Here is a 12,707-nt window from a genome sequence, read left to right as displayed (position 1 = left end):
CCCCAGATGCATTCCGCCTTGCACTTATTTAGCACTGCTAGGGCCCCCTCTCTCCTCCAACCAACCAGCGCCAGGATACTCCTTGCGGAGTGACAGTCAGCGCTTTACAAATTCCAATTTACATTACATTACATATATTGGACATTGGACAGCAGTGTGCAGAGTCCAAAACCTAGCAATAAAATCTAGCAAAAAGTGTCAGTGACCTCGCAAAAAGAGGCATTTTCCTACAGTGTAGAAACTAGATGTAAAGCTGATTGGCCAGCAATGAGAAGACAAATTAAGAAAAACCTAAACAAATGGAACACTCTTCACATAACCTGGATAGGTAGGATTTATGTCTTCAAAATGATTGTCTTGCCCTGCTTTTTTCACTTGTTTCAGACCGTCCCTGTGCCTAAATCAGCGAAAGAGCTCAGGCTGAGAGACATAACATCTTTTATTTTGGTGGATAAGAGAACTAGAATTGGGTTTCACTAGACAGAGGAAAGCTGTCTTATTCTGATATAATTTCCTATTACGGATCAATTTAAGATTGATCTCAGAATAGACGCCCATTGAGACGCAAAATAAATGGAATGGGGATGGAGTAAATTTCTCCATCCCCATGGCGGAGGGACCAATTGTCAAATTTATAAATGACCACCAAGCAGGTGCTTGTTTATAAGACATCAAGCTTAGAAACAATTGCTGAACCCAGCCATACTGTAGCATCTGCAATTAACATTTTATCTGACAATGACCCGTCCACTTGTTTCGGCCAGTTGGTGCAAAATTCTCAATAAAGTGCCAAAGATAATAATAAGAAGCCTTAGATCAGGATATTTCCTCAATAGTGTCCCTTCATATTTCCTTGTACCTTGTTGTTCCACATCATGTCCTATACTGCCGCATCCGTTATATCTAGAATGAAGTGCTGAAGTAACTGTGTAAAAGCCGCTAAAAGAATGCCACGGTGAACTTTGGAAACATTGAACGGCGTCCGTGTGGATCTAACCTTTATCTTACAGCAGCCGCTCAGCTTTTATGATAAATTCCGTGAAAGCCGCCACCATTTGGTGACATTCACATTTTGGACAGAAGAGTAAGGCGTGACTGGAGATTCTAATCCTGTTCTGATTAAAAAGATGGCGCAACAAAGCCCTGGGATAGCTTGGGACGATTGAGACAATGTGAGTTAGACTTTCCGTGTGTAGAAGACAGAACCTGCATTTAGAACACCAAGGTTTCCTTGACCATTTTGCCAGGCAATCGTTAGTTTGGCACAAGCCGAAACACACATGAAGCATCTTGCTTTTAAAGATGGATCCCATTAAAGCCGTCAAGTGTGGTAGCGGGATGGGTTGTTTATAAGAGTCGATGACTGTCCACGCTAGACATTGTTGAAAAACCAGGCATCATGCATGGATATAAGGTAGTGATCCCCTCCAAAACACTGCCGCCAGTAATGAGACTACGGATCCTCTGTGGGCGAAATACCTTGAGCACCATAGGTGGGTCAGTTAGCCCCTAAACAAGACCCCCATTTGGTGTGGGACATGACTGCTGCAAGTCGCGAAACTACGGGAATTCGGGGTTTGGGGCCTAATTGATATCTCAAAACTGGACATACAAGCATGTTAAATCCTACAGACAATCGGGGAAAGGATTTGAACTGCACAAAACTCAGTTCTTTCGGTAGTTACAGCTGCGCCATGCCTTTAACACAGGGATGGCCTGACTGAGGTCCACAACTTTAATCCACTTGAATCCAAACTAATAATTGAATTACTCGGTCATAGGGGTATTGCCAAGATATACAGGTCATTAATCCTTTAAATACCCTGACTCCTTAAGTAAGGTGAGAGTCAAGTGAAGAACTAGTAGAAAATGATGCAAAGAGGAAAGCTAACTAGCCATCGTAGCTGCTGCTGCTTCAAAAATACGAGACAAAATCTTCAAAATTCAACTCTTAGAGTTCTTGGAGACATGCAAACTTTTACATCCGTCTCAGTCTGGTTTTCGATCACGTCATAGCATGGAAACTACCCTGCTAGAAGTAACAGGATCCATTAAGATGACCTTAAATCTTGGTCATAATGCCGCTTTGATTCTTATTCGATCTCTCAGAAGCTTGCAACACTGTACCCCATGATATTCTGCTCCAACGCCTGGCAGCAATCGGGGCGAGAGGGTCGGCCTTGATGTAGTTTAGCTCTTTTCTGAACCTTAGAGGGCAGGCAGTTTGAATTTAGCCCTATTTTGCGGAAGTTAGGACTCTTAAGTATGGAGTGCTGCAGGGGTCAGCACTGAGATCCACTTTGTTTAACATCTATATGTCCCCACTTGCCTTTTTAGTGGAATCCTTTAGCATTAAGTCATCGCTCATGCTGATGATACTCAGTTACTGCTCTCTTATGAGGGGGATTCAGTCTCAGCTAAGGAGACTTTTACGGCCTGTATAAGGGCAGTCATGAGTTGGCTGAGATTAAATAATCTGCAATGTAATCCAGGCAAGGTGGAAATTAAGCTTTTTAGACCTAACCCATTACCTGGATGGACTGGATGTTGGCCCAGGGAATGTCTGGCTCCCCCTTCTACTACAGAGGGAGCTAGAAATTTAGGGCTAGATGTACAAAAAATTGGGAATAGCGATTTCCTAATTGCAATTCCATGTGAATCGCAATTAGGGAATCGCGGTTCCTAACGTGTGTGATTCGTAGTGGGTCGCAAATAGAATTACCTCTAAACCTGGGCGTAGTTCGTGGAGTTATGCTAAGCAGAACTCCTCTAAGTTACAAAAAAATTATGCAAAGTTCCGCAAGTGGTGGAGTGTAGTGCGAACTGCTGTTCACGCTGGTCTTCCTGCCGCTCAGGTAGAAATTCTACCCGAGCAGCAGCTCTCATTCATGAACTTACAGTTTGCGAGCCGAGCGGGGAAAAAACTCTGCTGCGCTACGCGAGCAGAGTTTTCTGCACTCCGTGAGATACGCGGAGCGCGGAGTGCAGAAGACGCCGCAAACGGAGCGGAGTTCACCGCCCAGGCCTACTTAACTCATGAATATTAATGAGGTGGGTTGCAATTTGCGACCCATTAGGAATTGCAGCCATTTCAGGGATGGTAGCCTGCTGGGGTCAGCAATCTTTTTTTTTTTTTTTTAAATAGCCTCTCGTTTTCCTTAATGGAAAACGGGATGCTCTTAAGAAAATTAAAAAAATTACTTGAAAGCTTCATTAGGTTCATGGGACCACTGCCTGCTCTTAAAAAATATTTTGCCAAAAATTCCCAAAAGGTAAAGGTAAAAGGTCTTTTACCACAAACTTTCAATTTGAGGTAAATTGCGAATATTTTGTGACCACATTTTGGTCGCAAAACATTCGTACATACCATTCCAATTCGGTATTTGGAATGGATGCCCTCAACATGCCCATTTCAAATACTGAATTGAAAAACCAAATTGTGATTTGCTAACAAGTTACCAAATCCCAATTTGGGCTTTGTAAATCTCAAAAAGCATTTGTGCCGACGCAAAAATTCCCAATTGATTGAATTGAGCCATTTGCAACCTCAAAAATGCTTCGTACATCCAGCCCTCAGGGGTGTTGTTTGATGCATAACTCTCATTCAAGGGCCAGGTTTCAACTGTAGTGAAGATGTGTTTTGGAAAGTGAAAGTGCTGAAAATGTTTTTGGCCTTTCTTTCTTGGGAAGCACAGAAAATAGTTGTCCAGGCTCTAATTTTATTTAGATTGGACTATGCAAATGTTCTGTACTTGGGCTTCCCAGACTCCTTCTTTCAGTGCCTGCAAGTTGTGCAGAATATGGCAGCCTGTCTTTTATTTATGCTTACAAGGCAGATCCCTACGTCCTTGTATCTAAGACAGCTTCACTGGCCTCTGGTTGGTTAGAGAATTGAATTCAAAGCTTTAGAGTTCGCTTACCGTGCCTTTCATGGAAAGGAGCCACGTTATCTCAACACTAGGATACGGCATTATTGTCATCCTAGGGTTTTATGCTCGGGGGACGCATGGCGAGACGAGGAGGACCCTCCTTTTCTGTCTGCGGCCTCGATGTGGAATCATCTACCATTCCAACTTGGAAATATGTCTAATGAGACTTCCTTTTGCAAACTGCTAAAAACCCATGGTTTAGACTATAACTTTAGTGCCCCGGGCCTTTATTTTGCATTAGCGCCCGGATACTCTTTGAGTAGCCGTGCGCTTTACAAGTATGGTCTTTCATTCATCTAAACTTAGACTGATCCATTTCCACTACTTACACAGGACATATGCTCAATCTAAGAGCCTGGTCGACGCAAAAGACCCTTCTGCACACTCTATAATAATAAACCACCTCTGTTAAAGCGCGAACAATCACCCGTAAGGGTCTCTAGGCGCTGGGGACCGTTGGGAAGATTAAGCAAGCTATTGCCCAGAGTCACATAGCGCTGGGCTAATCTGCCGCCGGTGCCGGGGAGCGAACCATGATCCCCAGATTCCAGTGTCAGTCGCCCTGGCCGCGGTGCCACACCTCTTCTGTCATATAATATGTGATTGTCCCTAAATCCACATTTACTGGAGGCAAATATACAGTGCCTAGTGGTGGAACATCCAAAGAGCAGCTGTTCTGGACCTGGAGGTGGCCCTGCGGGGCATAACGGGTGGCAGACGGGGTTCTAGGGCGTCGCTTGGGCGAGCTGGGCTAGGGTTCCTGATAGCCAAGAGGGACAGAGCATGCCAAGGAAGGAGGCAGGAGTTGATCACTATTTCGAATAAGGGGAAGAAATGCTCTAGTCGTGGAAGGGATGTGTTAAGGAGCATGGAAGGTTATGAGTCCCAGGTGGAGTTAGACTGAAGTTCCCATATTTATCGAATTGTTTTACAGACTAACTTACACCTCTGAACTAGTCATAGTGCACTGCTACATGTAATAACCAGTACATGGATGTATTCCTGCCTGCCTTGTTTATGTTTGTCATAGCAAGTCATGCCATGTCTTATGTAAAGGGCAAGAGAATAATAAAAAGATTAATGAAATAAGAGAATGTGAAATATACCATGGAAGTGTGTCACGGAGCAGTGGCTGCCCCTGAAAGGAGTCAGTGTCATTTATTTGAGGATCGAGTAGATGTTCTTGGACACACATTGTCCAGTGATGTGGTAGTACCAAGCGTATCAGTAGTAGAAACTGCTGTGAATCCCTCAGCAGCAGACGACAAAAAGAAAGCTGCTTTTATCTGCCAGCGTTTGTGCAAATGAGCTGCATCTTTGCTGTAAATGGAGTCTCTGAGCAAGGGAGGGGCAGGAACATTAAAATATCCCCCTCTCTGCACAACATGGCGCTGGGCGAGCAAAGAGAGCCTTCCCGCCATTTCCATGAAGGCCTGCTGTGGGAATTGTTGCCCTGAGGATAAAAAGGATGCATTAAATATTTCCTCACTGTTTACTATCATTTAACTTTTATTCGTCATCCAAGTTTCATTTTTCTGTCATCTATGCTTTCCTTTCTTTTGTTCTTTCTTTATATAAATATTTACTTCTTTCTGCTCTCCTTTCAATACTTGTTTCTTTCGTTTTCTCTATTCTTCTTTCGTTCTGTCTCATCTTCTTGCTATCTTTTTGCTCTTTATATTCTTATTTCATTTTCTTTCGTTCTTTCCACTTTGTCTTTTTTCTTCCCATTTCTCATTCATTATTTTGTCTTCCTTTCTTATTATCTTTCTGTCCATCATTCTGCCTTTATTCATTATTCTGTCTCTTCTATATTTCTTTCTGCCTTTCTCTTTTGTTTCTTTCATTGCCCTTCCTTAATGTCATTTTCCATCCTTCCTTCATCTCTCATTGATTCTTTCCATATTTTTATTCTTTGGTATTTTATTTCATTCTGTTTTTAAGCTATGCTTCTGTGTTTTTGTCCTTCCAATTTTCCTTTATTTCTTTGTTCCTTTCTTCTTACCGTCATTCTTTACATCCTTCAAAACTTCTTTCCTTCTCTTTCGCCGTTTCAATCTGTCTTTCCTACTCTCCCTGTCTCTCCTCTCTTCCCTTTGCTAGTCCTTTCTTTACTAAACTCAATTCTGCTTTCTTTCTTTCTGACCATCTTTTTTACTAGTTTGTAATCTTATGTCCTTTCTTCTTTTTCCTCTCACATCGACCTCTCCCTTTTTTGTTTGCCATTTTTATCATTTCTCTTTAACCCTGTCCATTGCAAACTGTTTGGGGCCTTTGGTACCACTTGCCCCAACCCACAACTTTGTCATGTTAGATTCTCTCCTTTGACATGTATTAGTTTCTATCTTCTGAACTGGGGTCACAAATTAAAGTCTATTGTGGGCCATCAAGAGCTAGTTATTCTAACCGCCTCTGAAGCTGTTTTGGCGGGTGCTTCACTACGCCCTTGCCTCAGAGAGCACTAGAAAGAAAAATGCTGTTCTTGAATGAACTGAAGCGCGGCAAAATGCATTTAACCTGATTAAGTCAGATAAAGTAAGTGCACCCACTAAAACCTTTTTGTGTTGGGGTGAGATGCATGATTACCACTGGTGCTAGTTTGTACAATGTGGAAGCTATACTTTGCAGAAGTCGGGAGAGAAGAGTGGGATGTTGCGTTTGCTTCTAGGACCCTTAATGTATTGGAAATAAGGTATGCAGTGATAGAACAGGAGTTGCAACCTTGTATGTGGGCTGTGGTGCTTTTCTGCAATTATGTGTGTGGGACCTGTTTCATTATGAGAACAGACCATTACCCTTCTGCGGCTTCTCTCTCCTGGAAGTGCCTTCTTTAGTGCGGGTGGCGCCTGGAGCGACAATTTCTTTTGCCGCCGCTCCATCTTGTCCTCCTCCTCCTCGGATTCTCTGACTACCACCCCCTCATCTCTCCATATCCCCTCTCTCACATACATTTCATTTGTCTTTAAGTGCTGATAAAGACTCATCTATTAAAACTGCTACTAGACACAACTCCCGATCTCTCTCTCAAGCTGGACGTACAAGGATCCCTGCAGCAGGTGCTTTTAAATCATAAGTTATTGCTAAACACAGCGCTCCTTTCCCCCCCGGTCAGTGCCCCCCCCCCCTTTCAGGTCAGTGCCCAGTGCAGCCGCACTGGTCGCTCTACCCTAAAGCCGGCCCTATCTCTTTGTGGTGGGTGGAAATCAACATCGCATTGCTAGACTGACCTCCAAACTTCAGGTATATAATTCCACGATTGAGTATGTACTCAGTAAGATTACTGTTCATGGCTAATTGTTTGTCCAGGCTGCCTGTGGAGGTGGATTCAACCAATAATTTTAGGAATGTGTGAAATGATCTCGAAGTGGAAGGGAATTTATTATTGAAAGATGGTAAATGCATACTTTTTGCCCTTCTTCTTCCATAATTGAGAAGGTTCTGAGAATAGCACACAAAGGACACCCTGGGATGTCATCAAAGAAAAGTTTATTGTGAGAAGGCTTTTGGTGTCGACGAAGGGATACGATGACAGATATGTGGAGGACAGTTTTCGTGGAGTTTAGTGGTAGTAACCACGCTCAAGGTGAGACCATCTGCCTTAATCCAGTGGCTCTGCTTTAACATCCCTGGCAAAAACAAATTTGGGCATCTCTGAATCTTTTAACACATTAACCAATAATTCGAGATACAAATCTGTTTTAATAGAATGATCACTCTAAGTGGTTTCATTTTTAATTTGCGTGCTGAGCAACCACAGATGTTGCGATTGTTTTTTTCTCAGTCGTTTTCTCCAGAGATGAGTACACTAAAATTAGTAACCGGCAAAAGTGTGCAATTGACTTTCAGGGAGATGAGGGATAGTCTAAGGAAAGATGATGTAAGGCATGTTACCACAGCCCTGTTTGACCCTCAATGTAACGTACAAGTCGAGAGGTTTAACAGAGCACGTGAGGACTGTGCCAAAGTTGCTAGGAATAATGGAAGTGATTGGAAAGATTATGTGCCAGAGAGAATTTGTATCTGACATATCACACCACACAGCACTACTGAGGCAAGCCCTTTCAAACTATTGAAAGATTGCGATCCTGCCGCACGTATGCCAGTGGTGGTTGAAATTGTGATTTATGGCGTTCCTGAAGTTGGTCTTAAGGTGATTAGGGAAGAAGAGAAAGTTAAACTAAAGTATGCTGAGTATAAGAAAGTGTGTGTGCCTAATTTCACCTTGGGTGACTGGGTCAGAATGCGTAAACCTGGTTTGCTGTCCAAAACTGATGCAAGGTTTATCAGAAACTGTTGTCACATAGTGTAATGACGCAGGACTGTAGGGCGTAACATGTCAAGCGCACTGCAGAATGTGTCGGTGGTTTGAGTGATAGGAAAAGTGTATGGTGAAGACACTGGTGATTTCCTTGTGAAGATTGGGAGCTCACAAGTGTCACCCATAGCTTTGAAGTTCCATGCAGCGAAAATGGCCAAAGTAGTCAAGTGTGTGCCCAGCAGAGGTCCCTTGCTTGGCGTCCCATGGGATCCAAGATGCACCTCACTAACGAGGCCTAACTAGGCCAAAACCTGACTGGGCTGCTTGTGTTCCCTTCTAGAGGAGTGTCAGAGTGGACCAAAAACAGGTCAGTGGCATAGCTCAAAATCCTCTCCCTGTAGAATGTGTTGAGGGTCCCCTGAGACTCCTGTATCTCTCAGATATTCAAAGACTATAGGCTGACAGGGAGGACCCTAGAAGCCCCCCCCCCCACCCCACAGGGACTGCAGAGGTTTGTGCTATTCCCCTGCTAAAGGTAATTGTGCAATACACTACTATGAAAACATGAAACGTACCTGTATCCACAACAGTGATCTTTCATGTAAGCCATTTTGCATGTACGTTGAAACATATCATTTCCGATCTTGTTTCTGTATTTAAAGTTCTAATATACAAGTCTAATACTTCCCATCTGAATGCACATCCATGTATTCTTGATACCCTATCAATTTTACTTCCTCTGGTATTTTTACTACTAACCCTGTATGTTGACGTGTACACACAAAAACGAAAAAATATATATTGAAGTAGCCAAAATCCCTTACACCCTCCTGGGTGTTTTCCTAGTAGTAGGTTCTGTAACATCCTTGGAGGGATGAGTAATGCAGCTTGAAAATCCCCCTTATTCAGGGTGAGACCAGCTCCACACATTACATGTAGTACTAAGAGTCTGAATGACATCACTGTTTCAACCCGGTGCTTGGCATCAGTATGACACCAACAGCCAAGATGGCTGCAGACCACATATGTTTCATCCGTATGGCCGAAAGCCAAAATGGCTCCACATTTCATTAACTAGAGCGGCGTATCTCTTTCGTGGTTGAACATCTTAGGGGCTTAAAAGTTCTCTTCGACACCCATTTTTGTAACCATCATTCCTGGCTTGCAAGCGCCTCAGAGGGAGATCGCGTATACAAGTTTCTCATTCAGGGAATTAACAAGTTTGTATCAATCCCCCACACCTGCATCCTACTTTCAGTGAACTCAAATAATAGCAATGTTGTTGGCATTCTTTGTCTCTTACAGTTACCAGAGGACCTACCCTTACCAGGAAGTGAGCCGCACTCTCTGCCCCATGGCTCCAGTGGAGGAACCGGGGACTGAGGATCAGTATATATTTGTCGATGTCGCATCCATGGCACCGTACAATGTCCCCTACGAGCTGCTGGTTTCCAGGGTGGCCAACTTTGAGCTAGAGTAAGTTGGAGAATTATGAATTAATTGTCTTAGATGTGCTTTGGTTACGGAAGCGTCCAATCCGTCCCAACTCTTGGTCTCTCTTGTACCTTCTCAGGAAACATTTATGGATATACTTACCTTCTGTGCAAATGTTCCACTCGATGGTCATGAATACAACAGTTTTAGATATGTATGTTTTATTTTAAGTATTTGGACCATTTTTGCCCTTGTAATATTTTTACACTATCGTCTCTAGGCACTTTCATACTTCATTTGGTTGAGTGCAGACTAAGTGCATGTCCTTGTAAGGCTCTCCCCTCCCTAATGTTCTCTTCCTCTGTCTTCACAGCACCGGAATCCCCTTCAAATTTTATGCCAGTCCCTCGCAGCCTCAGGTAAGTCGTGGTAAGCGGCGCCATCCGTGCTACTGGTTTGTTGCATACACCGCACTCTACCAAGGAGATCTTCTTGGGTTGACTTGACAAACTTATTAGAAACCCATTGTAGGTGAAGCAGTACTTCATGTGCGAAGGGTTTGGTGGTCATTTAGACCTTGAGATCTGTGCTCCCTTTATTCTTTTATTATATTTTCCTTTGACCTGCTGTGACTCTGACAATTCATCTTTTTGTTTTTACCCTCTAGTATTTCCTTTACAAATTCCCTGAGAACGTGGATTCTGTCATCATCAAGGTGGTTTCCCAAAATACCTACCCCTGCTCCGTGGTGTCCGTTCAAGATATTGTGGTAGGTCCTCACTGGAGAACGTTGATGAGCTTTGTGGCTGGGTCAAGCAGAGCCATTGAGGCGATCACCCTCATACGACACCCACCTACATCCTCCCCTTCCTACCATTGATTTGATAGTTTATAAACTGTTTCCCCTTCCTAATATTTATGACGTTGGGAGTTAGTTGTGCAGACACAACCTACTTGCGTCCAACAATCATTCCGTTTGCTCCTTCAGAGGTTCTTCTAGTACTCCACTGTGACTTGTCGCTAGCTCTTTGTGCTCCACAAGTCATCTTTCTACAAAGGAAGCTGCACACATCACACTCAATTCAATTCAATATAACTTTATTCGGTCTAAAAACAATAGGCCATAAAAGTACATAGAAATATTGCACATAGCTGTAACCATGCATAAAAGGTCAAAAATGATCATGCATAAAAACAGTTAAAAATAAGTGCATAAAAGATTCTAGCGTTTAAGACCGCATCAAGTAATACATCAGATATCCGTGCTTTGGATGAGCAAGAAAATACAAATCAAAGTCCGATTTCAATGCGCAATATCATAGTACTCCACTGTGACTTGTCTCTAGCTCCATGTGGTCCACAAGTCTTCTTTCTACAAAGGAAGCTGCACACATCACACTCCCCTGTTCAAATGTATTCACATCTGGGTGGTCCATGATAGGTCCAGGTGGGCTGAATCCATGCTGTAGCTTCATGATGGCCATCACGCGAGACAAATTTACGTGCAATGAATCTACATTGAACTCCATCACAGTGCGTTGCGTTGATTTGGTCCTGCCCTAGACACAGCAGCCTTTACTGATAACCCTCAGCCCTGCCATAGAAAGGGAGAGTTCATTTCCTCTTTTGACTAGTTTGGATGTGCAGTTACTTGATTGATCTAGTTGGAGGCCTTTTCTGCTGTGTTTTCACCTCGGTAAGTACTGGACGTTTCCAAGGGCCCGATTCACAGAACTAACTTAAGACAAAATCCTAAACTTACTACTTTTGGTATTCACAGAAGTTAGGATTTTGTCTTAAGTTTGTCTTAAGACAAACTTAAGACAGACTTAAGACAGACTTAAGTTAGGATTTTGTCTTAAGTTTGTCTTAAGTCTGTCTTAAGTCTGTCTTAAGCCTGTCTTAAGTTTGTTTTAAGGCAAACTTAAGACAAAATCCTAACTTCTGTGAATACCAAAAGTAGTAAGTTTAGGATTTTGTCTTAAGTTAGTTCTGTGAATCGGCCCCCAAGTAATTGGTGATGTTAGATGTTCCCGCGTTGAAGTCAGGGTTTGGACATGTCTTATCTCTTCCAGCTTTTGGCTGGATGCTGGTCTCGCTCTTTTTTCACTCTTCACACTCTAGTTATTGTTCAAAGCCTCTCGTTCAGAGTCTCACAAGAGAGCTCTCTGTGTGAGAAAACATTCTCAGGGTATGCCAAGTGGCCCTAAGCAGAGTCCTGGCAATTAGACCATAAATCCCCTTCATGGGCAATCAAAATAGGCCTCTAGAAATAGAAGCACTCTCTGTTGTACTGATCTTGAAATGCAATAAACGGATTTGAACCATAAAAATAGAAGCAATAAACCCTGCCTAAAGCGACTTATATATTGTACTTTTTCTGTAGGCGCTTCAGTTTAGGTTTTGGCGCAGCTACATGTAATTGCTGCAGCTTGCAATGCTGTTGACGATACAGAGGGACACTGACAAAGGACCTGTAGACGGTGCTGACCAGTACACCCAGTACTGTCCAGTACAGCTTGACGATGCACTGTGGCACCGACAAAGACATGTAAACTCTGCGCTGTCCAGTACACCCAATACTGTCCAACACAGCTTGAAGATGCAGCGTGGCACCGACAAAGTCCTGTAGACGGTGCTGACCAGTACACCCAGTACTGTCCAGTACAGCTTCACGATGCACTGTGGCACCGACAAAGACATGTAAACTCTGCACTGTCCAATACACCCAGTACTGTCCAACACAGCTTGAAGATGCAGCGTGGCACCGACAAAGTCCTGTAGATGGTGCTGACCAGTACACCCAGTACTGTCCAGTACAGCTTGATGATGCACTGTGGCACCGACAAAAACATGTAAATGCTGCACTGTCCAGTACACCCAGTACTGTCCAACAGAGCTTGAAGATGCAGCGTGGCACCGACAAAGTCCTGTAGACGGTGCTGACCAGTACACCCAGTACTGTCCAGTACAGCTTCACGATGCACTGTGGCACCGACAAAGACATGTAAACTCTGCACTGTCCAGTACACCCAGTACTGTCCAACACAGCTTGAAGATGCAGCCTGGCACCGACAAAGTCCTGT

General features: G+C 43.4%; 1 protein-coding gene across 2 annotated transcripts in view; it reads left to right on the top strand.

Annotated features, from left to right (window-relative positions):
- Nucleotides 1-12,707, top strand: part of SIDT1 (SID1 transmembrane family member 1) — a 588,249-nt gene that overhangs the window by 370,581 nt on the left and 204,961 nt on the right. For both annotated transcript variants that reach the window (XM_085621093.1, XM_085621092.1), the window contains exons 3-5: nucleotides 9,493-9,663; nucleotides 9,995-10,040; nucleotides 10,289-10,390. In XM_085621093.1, coding sequence (XP_085477219.1) covers nucleotides 9,542-9,663; nucleotides 9,995-10,040; nucleotides 10,289-10,390 — 270 coding nt within the window. In that variant the 5' untranslated portion in view covers nucleotides 9,493-9,541. The remainder of the gene's footprint in view (nucleotides 1-9,492; nucleotides 9,664-9,994; nucleotides 10,041-10,288; nucleotides 10,391-12,707) is intronic.

This window comes from Triturus cristatus, chromosome 8 (assembly GCF_964204655.1).
Source record: "Triturus cristatus chromosome 8, aTriCri1.1, whole genome shotgun sequence".
NCBI lineage: Eukaryota > Metazoa > Chordata > Amphibia > Caudata > Salamandridae > Triturus > Triturus cristatus.
The sequence above is the reverse complement of the archived record's forward strand: the minus strand, read 5'-3'. Positions and strand labels throughout refer to the sequence as shown.